General features: G+C 39.8%; 1 protein-coding gene across 2 annotated transcripts; it reads left to right on the forward strand.

The window, feature by feature from the left end:
• Positions 1-664: 664 nt before the first annotated feature.
• On the forward strand, positions 665-14,744 carry LOC308322722 (coiled-coil domain-containing protein 69-like). 2 transcript variants are annotated; one of them, XM_080774130.1, is made up of 9 exons: positions 665-747; positions 4,091-4,154; positions 6,555-6,697; positions 8,573-8,660; positions 10,430-10,470; positions 11,232-11,333; positions 11,459-11,578; positions 12,910-13,007; positions 13,346-14,744. In XM_080774130.1, exons 1-9 carry the CDS (start codon positions 727-729, stop codon positions 13,512-13,514), a joined length of 846 nt encoding a protein of 281 aa, XP_080630256.1. In that variant the 5' UTR covers positions 665-726; the 3' UTR covers positions 13,515-14,744. The 2 variants fall into 2 exon arrangements, with proteins under 2 accessions (XP_080630256.1, XP_080630257.1); XM_080774131.1 differs by having other exon boundaries at positions 692-747; positions 4,094-4,154.
• The last annotated feature ends 539 nt before the right edge of the window (positions 14,745-15,283 follow it).

Consider the following 15,283-nt stretch of genomic DNA (forward strand, 5'->3'; position numbering starts at 1 on the left):
ATTATTACTTATAGCTGATCTACAAGCTCACAACGGGTTGTGATTGTGAGCTTAGATCAGCTAAAGTGGTTAAACAATAATATTACGAGATTTAGCTGGGGACCCCTTGGAACCTCCTCTAGGACCCCTGCAGGTCCCCGGACCCCACTATGAGAACCACTGTATTAGGTTAAAAGGTTATGTGTCAGTGAAGTAAAGTTGTTATAGTGCCACCATTGGTCAATGTGAATCTACAGGCCTATATCTTTTTGTCTTCAGTATTATTGGGTGAGATGAGATTTCCAAACTTTTTTCTGACACCCAGAATCAATGATACCTTTTCTTTAAAGGGCAGAAGAATAATCCTAACGGATACAATAGAGTGGGACTGCATAATTGACTACTTGTAAAACAAATTAAACCAGTTATTTTTGTCCAAAGGTTTTCAGGTCAATTGCATAATAACTTCATTTTTGTCTGAACATTGCGGATCTTGTTGGAGTATTACGGTAGCCGTTTTAAATCACACAAGCTACCAATGGGCACGCTGCTGCGCGGTGACGCAGATCTACGGGCATTCAACTTTCCCAAACTCAACGGTAAGCAGTCTGACGGATGGTTTGTAGATCTGCTCTCTGCTGCGCACACAGTTTGTTTCAGGGCGGAGAGGGGTCAGTTGTGTGTTTGGGAAAGTTTGATCATAACGGAGAGAGAAAGAAGAAGGTCAGAGAGTAAAGAAGAGGAGCGATGGGCTGCAACCATAGCACGGTAGGTGCTTCAAAGTTCACAGTAGACATATTTAACAGATATATTGTAATTTGATGTATTTAGTTTTAGTGCCACATAGAGGAGGTTCAATAACAGACTGTCACCGCATGGCCCTGTATTTAGAGGAAACGTGCATAGAATGTTTGTTACAAAATTACCTTCGTCAAACATTCGTTTTTTGTTTGTGGTTTAGTGTGTGTTTGTGTGTGTCTAATTTGAGCACAACAGCGACGGCATAATCGGTTATTTTATTTTATGTTAAAACGAAACCAGAAGAAACAAAAAAAGACAATTGTCTGATGTTTAACAACTTCACTTGTTAAACATCTGTTTCCAATCTCACCCTCTTCATTTATTTTTCTACGCTGGTTTCAAACAAAAGTAGGCTATTGTTGTGAAATCTGACAACTCTACAAGTTATATCCTACAAACAAACTACATTAACAAATAATAAAGGAATCTGCAACTGTTGATTAATTTGTTTGTCAGATTAAACCGGTTTATTTTATTGTAGTTTGTATTGCTTTGAGCAGAGGACATGTACAGACGAGTGACATATCAATGATATGATATCATGAACACCTGGCACATATAGTACTAGATATATTTCAATAACACTTAATGTACCTCCTCCACTGAGCTTATACGATTTCCAATCACATTTTCATTTAAACATTAGACTTTGAATGCAATTCTCTATGATTACCTATAGTATACATATGCTATCTCAATGAAATATTGAGTGTTTTATTGGGGGGGGAAATATTTTTTTATCAGAAACCTGGTTACTTTATGTTCGTTTCTTCTTTTATTGTAGTTTTGCTATAAGTAAATCTGTATTCTACTAGCCTGGTCATGCAGCAGTCTACAGACTCTACACTACAGTCAGTATTTAATACTGCAATTCATATCTCTTCCATATTTAATAGTACAGTCAGTATTTAATTCAACAGTCCCATTGGACAGTTTGGCTAATGTCTTAGGTTCTGAGTTTATGACTGTCAGACTGCCAGTTAAACTTCCCATTGACTGACAGCTGCTGTCTAGAACCTTTTTGTGTTGTAGCAGGACCTGTCATTCATTCATCCATACCATCCACACTCTTTACACAGGTCAGTTCCATTTTAGATTCAACAGCTGTGTGATATATTTGACACATTGAAGGAAAACAGACACAGTTTGCTGTCAGTTCACCTTACAAAGTGTGTGTGTGTGGGTGTGTGTGGGTGGGGGGGGGGGGGGGGGGGGGGGTGGCATGTGTGACTGAATGATTCACACTTGCTTTTGGCAAGGTAATGTATGTTTCCCATGACAATAAAGCCCCATTGAAGAGAGAGAGAAGAGAGGGAGGGACAGACAGACAGACAGACAGACAGAGAGACAGAGAATAGTAAGTGGACAAGTCAGCTTGTTAACACTGTGGCCTCTTTAATGTACAGTACAGCTTTGGACATGGGAGTAAGTTGTACAGAGAGCATGGACAGGAACACACACGCACGCCCCATTGTATAAACACTAAAAACTGAATTCCTCCTTTCTTTAAACAGAGAGTAGTAAAGGCTAATGAAAGCAGCAGTCTGTGTATTTTACTTGTGTGGGCTGGGAGGCACAGCAGGACTTTACATACTTTCCCTCTTAAAACGTTTTTTTCTCATATTGAAGTAAAGTACATTTTCTAATTAATATTTGGGAATTGAATGAGTCAAATTGGGGTTGGAGGTGTTTCCCGACACTATCTTATAGATGGATAGTTTACTCATGATGATCACAACTGTTTAACTGGTCCTCCTCTTGTACTGTACTGCTGCTAGTACTGTACTGTACTCTCTACCAAGACACCAGTATAGGGCATAGCAGTTGACATGGTTTTCTGGTTCCACTGAAAAATCTTTCCCATAGAGATTTACAAAAATATATCAATTATTTTAAGCCTAGCCATCCAGGATCCTGGTGGTTCATAATCATAAAACCTTTGATTCTGTAAACAAAATTACAATAATAATGTGTATTAAATTGTATTTTTTAAATGATATACTACATTTCACTTATATCCTGATTCCTGGGACCATGCAGCGCTATAGCCGTCATCACAAATGTGATGAGGTCTGCACATTTGGTGGATATGGCCAGATTTAGGCCAAGGAGTGTTTTTCGTGCAAAACTAATGCTTGGAATGGATTCAGAATCATGCAAACCCCCTAGTAAGTTTGACATGTTACTTAAAGTATTACATTTTGCCTTATTTTGGTTGTCTATGGTGTGGACCTCTCATTCTGTGGACCTTAATGACCAAGTGAATAGAAAAATCACACCCGTGTGAACTGAGTGGTGCAACTCCCCATTCCCCCCCCCCACCTCTCTCTCTTTCTCTCTCTCATTAGCAGGCAACAGTGCAGCACTATCCCTCTCTCTGTTTCTGGCACAACAGCGCCCCTACTGGTACTCATAGTCATATACTGGTGCTCATTAACCAACACAGACACACATAGGTGAACACAGGTATAGGTGAACATGGACATTGCTGTTCCTTGGAGTGGTTGCACCACTCAAAAACACAAATAAAATGTATGTCATGACATCACCGGTTAATCCTTAACCTTTGAGCTTTTGGGCCTGTGGCTCCCCGGGCCCGGTTAATGTGTTTTAGTTATAGGCTTAAAATAATTGATGTCAATATTTTAGTAAATCTCTATGGGGGAAAAAATGAATGGCCGATTTTCAGGGGAACCAGAAAACCACACCCTATGCCCTTTTGCTGGTCTTGCTACTCTCTAATCAGAACCATTAGTTCTCCCTGTTTTCTGTGCTACCAAGATCTTCAGTGGTGCTGTTGATTTCTATCCTACAAGCCTAATACCGCTGGTTTTCTGTCCTAGCAAGACCTTCAAAAGTCTAGATGTCTATTGAAGCTAGTATTCTACCAGGACCCCTAGTACAGCTGGTTTACTATTCTACCAAGACCTCAAGTAGGGCTGGGGCAGTATGGGATGTTGTTATCATGTACATCACTGTTTACCAACGGTATCGTTTAATTAATAATAAAACTTTATTTGTATAGCACCTTTCATGACATGAAATGCAGCTCAAAGTGCTTTACAGAGCAATGGAGGAAAAAATCACACCCGTGTGAACCGAGTGTTGCAACTCCCCTCTCTCTCTCTCTCTCTCTCTCTCTTCTCTTCTCTTCTCTTCGGTTACACAACCGCAGTATTGTGGTTATTGCGCCCAGCCCTAACCTCTAGTATTGCTGGTTTTTTGTCCTACCAGTATTTAATACACTTGAGTCATTTAATAAAAAAAATGACAATGATTTAATGTTCTTCTTCCCTCTTCTCTTCATCAGAAGAAAAGCAAAGGGAAGAAGGGAGAGAAGACACGGAGAGGTGTCAAACATCAGGATGGTGGAGGTGAGGCATGTGTGCGCTGGGAGGTATATTTTGTTTTAGTTATATATAGGTTTGAAATTAATTCACTTAAAGGTCTCTAATGAATTGGTTTTTTTAACCACCAAATTATAGAAATTTTATTTCTACCTGATGTCCATTTATGAATTGTATGAAGTGAATTAAGTGTCTAGAATAAAGAAACATTATCGCAATACGATGGGTATTATCATATCGTCACAAAATCGATGTCAATGAAGTGATGTTGTATCACACAAATGTTTGATACATTTTGTCCATTTCACCCAGTTCTAGTGAAGTCAGTGGTGGATTCTCACTTTACAGGCTGGCTGGTCATGTGGACTTGTGTGATAATGTTCCCCTCCCTATAGCTGGTAGCCTGCAGACTTCAGTAGCCTACTATTCATAAACAAAATGTATTGTCAAGGCACTGAAAACCGTAGTACTTTGCTTGGGATGTTTAGCAATAAATATTAAAGACATTCTTTGCATGCAGCCATGTGATAGTGGGTGACCTTGACTCTGAAATCCACGCACGGTTCAGTGGATGTTGAAGATGATCCTTCAGTTCTTGGTGCAGAGACGCTTTGTCACTGAAATATTGGTCTTTCGGACAGGAGTGGTGTCATACAGTCTGAAGTGCATATTTAACGTGGGAATGCATCCCATGTCCTTGTCTGTCAAGGCACAACACTCCTCTATATTCTATAATGACAGTTTCATTGCACTAAACTTGGTCAGGTTGATATGAGCACTTACAGAAAATTAATTATGTGCATGGCCTGATTAATAACAGAAAAATACATTTGAATAATCACAAAACAATAAACAATTCATTGTGTGAAACGATACAATTATGTACATACTTTTAAACAATGAATTTCCTAAACCTTTCTAGAATATTTAACCCAATTTCCAGGCCTACAGTAATTGCGAACGCAGTGAGCACTTACTATGAGACCTAGCAGATCATGTCTGTCTGTGTGTCTGTCTGTCTGTCTGTCTGTCTGTCCCGCTTTTGTGCCCATATATGGAGCTGAGTGATTTGTTTGTGATTGATGCAATGTCTGTCCCGCTGTTACGTCACCATGACTCAGCCATAACCATATAAGGAGTCCCCAAAGCAGCTATACGTCCAAAACCCAAATATGTACGAGCTGCGTTCGCTTCCCGCGTTTGCGCGTCTTACTGGTATATAACAATCATTCAGCACAATAATGAGTCTCTTACTCCTATGTGCAATGCCCAAAGACAGGCAGTGTAGCAACAATGAAGCATAGAATATAGAATGCTATAATTCTATTCAAAAATGTTTTCCAAATATTTTGCTACACATCCTAGGGTAGTAGGGTAGCCTGACACTCTGAATTGTGGCTAGCAGTTTAGGGCTGGAGCCAGGCATGTGACCTTGTAGATCTGTTATTTCTGTCACGTACTAACTGGACTGATACACATTAGGCTGCAATCATGCTGCCCGTTTTGGCAAAAAACGACTTATGTTACATATTTTGTGTAATGTTATACTGTACATGTTTTGGAAAAGGTTTTTATTAACAAAATCAATAGCCAATAACGATGCATAGCAAACGATATTTCCAGGACCCTTGATAAATTCCAAACCTTTTCCAGGACTGGAAAATGATTCAAAATATTTAAAAAAATTGTGAGAAGCCTGTGTATAGCTGGTATATGTAGTGTTTTTAACACACAGAGCGTGGGCACATAAACGTGCGAAGAAGCGACAGCTTAGAGCAGGCGTCTCTTCCTGGTTTTTAAACCGCTGGTGGACGGAAATGACTCTCACACGTGGCTTTTCAGTTTTTGTTGCCAACGCGTCAAGTTGCAGCCACACGTAATTTCCATCCACGACTAGCTGTTTAAAAACCCGGAAGAGACGCCTGGACGACGCGTTTTGTGCGGCGAAGGTGTAGTTGCGCCCACACACACACAAAGAACCCGCATCACAACTTTGATCATTTAATATAAATGTGGCTGCATATAAATGTGGCCAACATAAAAACTAAATCATACTTGATGATCATATTTACAATTAGTTGATTGTAATGTTTGATCTAGGATCCGGAAAACGCAAGGTAATGGATCGCGCACGGTGGATCTAGGATCTGAACAGGAGAAGAAAACGGAAATGACTAACGATCGCCATGTGCCGTTAAACAAACTGGCTGGCCGAAAGTTGTTGCCACACATTTTTATGTGGTTTAGTGTTTCAATATGGTCTAATGTGTCTTTTATACAGCGTGTTTTAATGTTCTTATATGGTTTAATAATGTGGTTTTATACGGCTTTATTCATATTATAATCACGTGACCAAGGCAGCATGATATATGAGGGAGCATTATAAAGATGGATTTATTGCCTATGTCTGCCCTTCTGTCCATTTAGGTAACGTAGAAAAGCAGTACGATTGGCAGGTGAGGGTGCTGAAGGAAGTGTTGTTGGCCAACGGAACACAGGAGAGGGCTGAGCTACTGAAGGGTCACGCCCACGGAGAGCTGTGCTCATTGGTCCAAAGTATTCTTGACAAGGTGAGGTCCCAGTACAACCAGTACAGTAGTACTATGCCACTGTATGAGCTGCTCAGGCGGCTCAAGAGTATTTGAAGTGGTCAAAAAACTAGCAATAGAATACATGTTCAGAAGCATCTTCCATTAACCCATTCTGACCTGAGATCAGATTCTAAAAATGTCTGTTTGAAAATGACAGTTTTCTGAAAAAGCTATGTTTCTATGTCAGTCGTTCTTCGATTAAAACAAAAATAGCTAAAGCATAACGTAATGCTAACACCAAAAAGGGTTCCCGCCTAAAAGGGGTAAACCCTAAAGGTTTGGAATATTGTAAATAATGCAACAGTTAAAGCCTCAATCTGTCTGGTTTCTTCAACTGGTTGGCTGTACAGTATGTAGAACAGCAAGAACATGCGTTTAGATTTTAAACAATGTTACTAAAACATCAGAAGTTTACATCAATTTTTGTGCTAATCTATGTAAAAAACACAAAATAAATAAATACATTTGATAGAAAAAAGATAGTGATTGAGACACCTATCGTGCAGCACTAGTTGGATGTCCAATTCTTTTTAGTTACTCTTATGTTTTTTTTAATAAATATTTTCAAGGGAAAAAAAATAATCGTGTGATCTCAATTCTTGTGGAGGAAAACAAATTTGAGCAAGAATCGTTTAGCACTACTGGGCATTTTACTAAAATCGATAACGAAGCATCAACTGATGGTAGAAAAAGTACAAATGAATCCAAAGAGTAAGAATGTAAAATCTCCGCCTACATATTGACTATACAATTCCCAGGCTTAGAAATGACCTAACGACTACACTGCACATGCAGCCACCACCCAGCGGCAACACGCTGTGTCCATTGCAACACATTGTGTTGCATTGGATTTAAAACAAACTAAATACTGATAACGCATGTGATGGAATCTGAGGAATCTCTGGAATGTTTTTGACAGAGCGTGACATTCTCCAGTGGGTATACTGATTTCAACCCTGCTTACATTTTTACTTCTGTGTACCGCACCAGAATTAAAGGACAACTTTAGTTTTTTTCAACCAAGGTTCATGTTTTAGGTTGTTAATAGAGAAAGTAAAATATTTTGCTGCTTTCTTTCGTTTTAGGGATTTTAGCTGTTTTTGACAGGGGGCGGGGGAATTCGAGCATGGGGCTAAAAATTTACAAAATGTTATAGCAATTTATTGTTTTATTATTTACTATAGTCTTACTAGACCCCAAGCAATTACATCTGGCTACAAAAGATCACGGGATCTACTGAATGTGTCAAACTGACATATTGAGCCTATGACACACAGTGTGGCTTCCCCCCAGTAGGCTACCTTCACATTCAGTACCGGTAGATCCTGTGATCTTTTGTGGCCAGATGTAATTTCTTGGGGTCTAGTAGGACTATAGTAAATAATAAAACAATAAATCGCTATAAAATGTTTTAATAAAATACATATTTAGCCTGACATATTACTATACATAAATGATGTTCCTGAACAGATTTCTTGAATGTATGTAGGTTACTTTACAGTTTACTGGAGATATATATACTGTATATAAATACATACATACTATACACACACAGACAGACAAAGTACAGTTCTGTAGTACTCAAGCTCACGAGTCGACACGTTATAATCTGCTATTTTCAGTACTATTTATATTCTTTCTGGAAAAGCATAAAAAAATGTGACCATGTCTACATACATTTCAATACAGCAGCCATTGATATTAAGAAGAAAATGTAATTTGTATATTTGAATACTTTTGAACTGTTACTTAAGACATGTACATTGAGGAGGAGTATCTATACTTTGACTCCATTACTGAGGTTGAATACTTTGTCCACTGCTGATTGATCATATGAATGTAATCTTGTCTCAGATTAAGACAGAGACAGCTGCTGAGCTCAATGTTGTGCAAGAGCAGAGGAACCAGAAAACGGCACAGGAGCACCACAGGAACATAGAAGGTAAACAACAAAACAAAGTTGCCATGGCAACAGCCTTCAGAGTAGAATGAGGTCATGGAGGAGTTTCTGCTTTTTCTTTTCTATTCAGTTGAGGAATCTTTCTCCTCAAGGCCTTCAAAATGTAGGACAACAAGCATGGATATCTAGAGAGTGAGACAGATGGATATTTGAGAATAAATAACACTACTAGTCTCGCACACATTCTAAACTGCATGTGTGTGTGTTAAGCCCAGTCCACACCAATGATTCGCAACGCAACTCGTTGCAACCAGTTGCAGAGGTCTGAATTGACCCATTGTAGGTCGCTGCAGAGCATGCAAGTCTCATCACTGTCAGAGCTTTGAGATCACTGCTGGTGATCAGAATCCCAACGAAAATACACACTTGTCAGTGTAAATGAAGGTCCAGTCCATGTACATTAATGCAACTGCTTGCAGCTACTAACTCCTTGCAACTGAAACTACTCTCAAACATTATGTCCAAATGGCACCAGTCTGCCACTGGTCAGTCCACGCCACTGGTCAGTCCACTCCACACCGCTGGTCTCTAAAATTATTTTTTATCTTTTGCAACGAGTTGATAAATAAAAAATAAACGAATTTGGAAAAAGTTTCAATTTGGAAAACTTTCAATTTTAATTTGGTTAGCTAGATACTGAAAGATATGTTTACTTATTCTCAATATTACAATTGAATTGTTGTGTAAAGTTAGTCACCATCAGGCAAAAAAACAGTTGCCCACAATTCACGCCACTGTGATGCTAAAACCAGGGATGATGACAGGCGAGGCCCAGAAGCATCCAAACATACATAAATATATAAATTATACATGGAGGTAGCTGACAGGAAAAGGTTCACGTGCAAGTATGAACACGACTCGCTGTTGATTCATCGTAGGCACTAGTGTGTAGTTGTTTGTCCTATGATGCCATGATGATTGTATACAGGGAGCAAACCTCAAACACTCCAACTAATTAAATTTCACTTATACTACACACAAATAAAACAAACTTTGCCGACATTGCGGATCCGGTGCCGGTTCCATCGTTTTTTTATTAATGGTTCCCCAAACGGATCTCGTCAGTCGTCACTTAGCTCCGATGTGTCTGTGCATGCATGCAAGCAGAGTCCAGTTACTGGGGTGACGTCTCCCCACCTATACAGTGAGTGGGGTCGGGCCTCATACCACTGTTCTGTGCATTCAGCGACTGCTCACCGCCGCGGAGCGAGTGTGGTTAACAGAGAGGGAAGTGACTCTGAGGCTGAGCACGCAAAGTGCAATAAATGCGACGAGTTCCCTGCAAAGGTTGTTAAACTTGCACCACCAGTTGCACGTCCACATTGAGGAAACATTTAAACATCTCAAAATCAATATGCCTGCCTACACGAGTCCACGACTCACGAGATTAATCTATAGGCACATCGTCTTCTACAGAGCTTCTTATTAGGCTTGTTGTTAATATAGAACGCCAATGACTCGTCTTTCTGTCTGAATCACGTTAACTATAGAGCCATGAATGAAATAAAAATCAATTTGTCTGCACTTATTTTTTACAACTTAACTGCTTTTGATTTGGCTCTAAATTAATCGCGCAACTGCAGCGTTTAGGTGCATATATATATACCTCCATAGATTGATGACTTGTATACATTTTCACCTATAAATAACTATAAATAACCCAAAATAGGCCAGGGTTAATATGAGCTATCTTAAATGTTATATTATTTCTCCTGCTATTTATAATAATTAAAGTTGTTTGTTACCCGCAGAGCTCCAGAAACGACATGATGAGGAGAGTGGTGTCCTGAAGGTCTGTCTGTCTGTCTGCCTACCTGTCTGTCTACCTGTCTGTCTGTCTCTCTGCTATTTACACCAGAGGTAAAAATATACACTATGTCTGATCAGGTTATTTTCAGGATCCTTTTCTTTTTTTTAATGATAATAATAATTGATGAGGATTATATTAAAGAAGTAAAGATTGTTAACTGTCTGACCTTGTATTGTCCAGACAATGGATATGCCAACCTCGGTTAGAGTTAGTGTGTGTGTTGTGTGGTGTACTGTATGCGTTGTTGTACAAGTTCATACTATTTCGTTCCTCTTGTATTTTTAATGCCTCATAGAAATCACATGAGTTGCATTTGGGTATGAAACATACCGATGCAAGTACATCTTCTGTTTGAGCGTCAACCGCCAGTGGATCATTTAATATTAAAGGGAAACGTTGCTGATTTTGAACCTAAATCCCATTGTTCTGAATGTGAGGAGATGTGTGGCGAAGAATGCCCTACTATAGGTATGTCTTCAGTGCATTTTGTTGTCATCTGTCTACACCCGATGACATGTCCGATGTCCTCGTTTCATGACATAAACGGACACAGAAGCATAGGGTGTTTTGTCACACTATGTCTCCTTACAACCGACCAATGGGAATTTGATTTGAAATATGGTAAGTTTCCCTTTAGGACACGTTTTATTCATATTTTCATTTATTGTAACAGGCCCGGAGAGTTTTCTGTCAAATTAGTTTGTTGACCTCGTGTGTTTGTTGTGTGTCATGTGTGTGTTTAGGAGCAGGTAGACGTGTTGAGTTGTGAGTTGAAGGAGTTTCAACAGCTGAAGAAACGAGTTCAGCAATCATCTTTTACAAAAGACCTTCAAAGAAACATCCCGGTACGTTTGCGCATCCACTATTGTTTGTGTTCAAGAAATGCATTGTAAAATGTGAATGCAAATAAAGATGTTAAATGTGTGTGTGTATTTAACCCTCTGCTGCAAATGTTTACTCTGTCTTTCAGGCACATGGCAACCGAGGTGAATTCTGGGAAAAGCAGTTTGAATCCTTGTTGTTTGTGATAGAGATGAAGTCTGAACTCGTGCGAGACCAAGAAATCAAACTTCAACACATGGCAGCACTGGTGGGTGGCCCCAACAACTGTAACTGTAACTAGCAGACTGCAAATTAACTACCATAGACATAAAAAGGTAGACGCCTCCTTCGGCTCTGGGGAGTCTATCTCGCGAGGGAGGGAGGGCACTTCCTAGCTTCCGCGTGCGTCACAGAAGGAGATATTCGGTAGGCCAATCGGAGGCAATGCAAACGTTTGTTTTCTCATGCCAATCAAGCTTCTTTTAATTGAATTCCCGGGGAAGACGCGCTGTGATTGGCCACTATGACCAGTGACGGCATGCCTGCCGCACTTCCGGCACACTTCTGCCCTCACGTCGCGATACAATGAACTGCAGTGGCCAATGATGGATCTATGTTTTTATATCTGTGTTAACTACGTCTTAACCTCTAAGTGCTCCCCCTCCTCGAGAACACTCAATAAGACAAACTGAAACCCGTGGGAGAAAGGGCCGATTCATACTCCTATTTTAGAGCCGAATAAAAGTCGGTTCGGCGCTGTAGAGCCTACAATGTGTCGTCATTTGAGGTTCGGGGGGGGGGGGGGCGGGTACCGTCCTAAAGTCGCCTCTTCGGTGCTACTGAAAATTTCTGACGAGCCGAAATCATTTCGGCACTACAGCGCCGAAACAGTGGTAAAATAGGAGTATGAATCGGCCCAAAGCCTGAAAAGTCAAAGCACTGTGTCGCACAAGTAGCCTGCATGGAGGATGAGCACAGTTAGGTTTTTTTTTGTTGAATGCTAATAGTTTAAGTTTTGTAATTGGTTCTGAGGTTAGATGCAGGTATATGCCGCCTTGTACAAATCAAAATAGCCAATCGACTACAGACACAAATGAACATAACGACAAAGCCATTCATAAAACACAAGGGACTCAAGGGAGCTCAATCTGAGAAAACATGAAGAAAGTTAGTCAAAACCCCAATAAACTCTACAGATTAATTTTTGATCAAACCCGACTGCCCAGCAGTAGATTCAGTTGAAATATGGCAAATCAGTGTAGCTGATTAATAATACAGTAGTACCTTGCATTGTTTAGCATATTGTATTTGATATCATGAACACAGTGAATGCTTTGGACACAGAAAGCTGCTTTTCGATGTTAAACTTACACCATGGCTTTCTGTCCAAAATTGTAAACAAATTAAGTAATTGCATTATGAAGGAATCAGATGTCTCAAGTATAGCTTTTCAATTTGCCCCGCAGGATTCAAATTCACACACTAAAGTGTGTGTGTGTGTGTGTGTGTGTGTGTGTGTGTGTGTGTGTGTGTGTGTGTGTGTGTGTGTGTGTGTGTGTGTGTGTGTGTGTGTGTGTGTGTGTGTGTGTCGTTTTCCAGAAGGAGGAAAATCAGGCTCTGCGGGATCAGATCGATAATGTTCTTAAGCAGAGTGAAGATCTAACGGTTCAAAAAAACAAGAACCAAACTCTCATCAAGTATGTAAATAAATCTAGATTATGCCTATATCAAATATATAATGTACTGTAACAATAGGTTTACAATTTATATCATATTTATATTCTTATAAATAATTGTCACTGCAATTTCAATTAGAGCAGCAACTTGTAAAAGATTCTGAATCTCCAGTCCCTAGGTGTCCTGCACAGTTTTAACACTTAATTATGCTGTTGGACAGGCTGCAGCCTACAATACAATAGAGTACATCTCTGAGTACAATATCTGTAGTTCTGTAACAGAATAGAGTATAGTATATCTCTCTAGAATTTTTGTCTGTGTGTAATATCTTAAAAGTGTTTTTTCTTCTGTTTCTCAGGCAGCACATAACAGAGCAACAGGCCCTACAGGTGGCACTGGAGAGGCAGACTGCTGCTAATCAGTCCTTGTGTCAGGAGAAAGAGGAACTGCTGTTTAGACTGAGACAAAAGGACCCCTGCCAGGACCTGCATCGCCCTCTGGTGGTCACTGATGTTACATCACGGTGATGCTTTAGTGTTCTCCAAACCTGGACATTGCATACTGGAGCTAATGGTATACTGCTAGTTTTCTATTATACCATTGATACTGCTGGTTAGACACCCAGCAGTACTGGGGCACCCCCGGTGGCTCATCTGGTAGGAGCGCATACCATACTGGTGGGGCTGTGGTGGCCCTTCGCGCAGCTGTCCCGTGTTCGAGTCCGACCCGAGGCTCTTTTTTGCATGTCGTCCTCTCCTGCCTTTCCTGTCCCTCTCTCTCCCTGTCAGGCTGTCACTATTACATTTGTGTTGTTTGAGAAACAAAAAAACGGTTTAAAAAAAAAAAAGTCTAGAAAAACTAAAAAACGGATTAAGTAAAGAAAAGAAACTCAGCGCTACTAGGGGTCCAGGTACAAAAAGACCACTAGTGTTCAGAAAAAGTGCGTTTACATTGAAAATGTTCAGGTGTTTATGACTTCCGGGCTTGATGTGCATACTGTACATGGGAGCTCAAGACACTTCAAACGGGGCAAAGGAATCAAACCTGTGGCCTTTTGGTTGCAGACGCTCTCTCGGAACCACTAGACCACTGAGACTGTGGCTGAACTGTCCACTGTCAGGATGTCCACTCCATACATGTATATAGATACTACTGCACTCTACTGAATGTCCCCCATGCCCCCCCCCCTTCTGTACTGTAGTATGGCTTGTTTATGTACGGAAAGACCGATTTATTTTTATTTTATGAAAATGTATGTTTGACAAAAACTGCCGTGCCTTTCATAGAACCACTCGAAGCACAGTGTTGTCACTGAAAGCTGACCAGTAACCAACGTTTGTACTAATACTGTGAGTGATTGGTGATTTCATCTCTCAAGGGAAGGCAGGGGAATAGGTCAGGGTTCTTCTGAGAGCCAGTGTTCTTTGATATTTTTTTTATATAGGTTAAATAAAGACTGTTTTATTAGAGGTTTCTCTGTTTTAAGAACCTTACCCAACCCAGCTAATGTGTTTGTGGTCAAATATTTTGCCATATGTTACCATTTTGGTAGTTGCAGTATATTTTTTTGTTTATTTGTTGCAGAACATTGGATTGTTTCAGTGTTTGGAGGTTTGTCTCTCCTGATGCACGAGCACTTTTGACTGTAGTTTACGTTTACCTGGCTGTAGGTTTACAGTACCTGCTCTGAGATTCTCCCTCCTGTCTTCATGCTTCATGTTTTGTTTTTTTGTGAATTAAAAATGTTGTGAAATCTACGGTAGTCTGTTTAATTTGACACCCATCGACTTTGTCACATCAAGTGGGGGAAATTACACCGACCTTTCTCTCTTGATTTAATCAAGAGAGAAACTGATTGAAACTGATTGATTTACTCAGTGGAGCAGAAGAGGCTCTGTTGTTGTTTAAAAGACCTTACAGCAATTACATGTTTTTTTAATTTATGTGAGATTTTTATTTTCAAATATGTCACTGTAATGGTATTGGAAACAAAAAGGCTGGTCAACGAAGCTTCTGCATTAGTAAAGTCTTAACTAACTTCCGTTTCACCTACTGAGGGAATATGGGAAAATAATAAAATGTAATTGTTCAAAAGGGGACTGATATCGCTTTTACCGCTCAGTTGTCACTGGAAGATCAAAACCTCATCCAAGATTAATTCCAAATGGGAAGATGATGGTGGAATTAAGTTTGAAAGGGAGCTCTGTAAAATGTTAAAATTATTCAAAATAAGACATTTGTTAAATAGACTAGCATCAACAAGCTCGCAATGTGAAACTTTGTGAGCTTGTAGATA

Source organism: Protomyctophum bolini (assembly GCF_963924005.1).
Source record: "Protomyctophum bolini genome assembly, chromosome: 10".
Lineage (NCBI taxonomy): Eukaryota > Metazoa > Chordata > Actinopteri > Myctophiformes > Myctophidae > Protomyctophum > Protomyctophum bolini.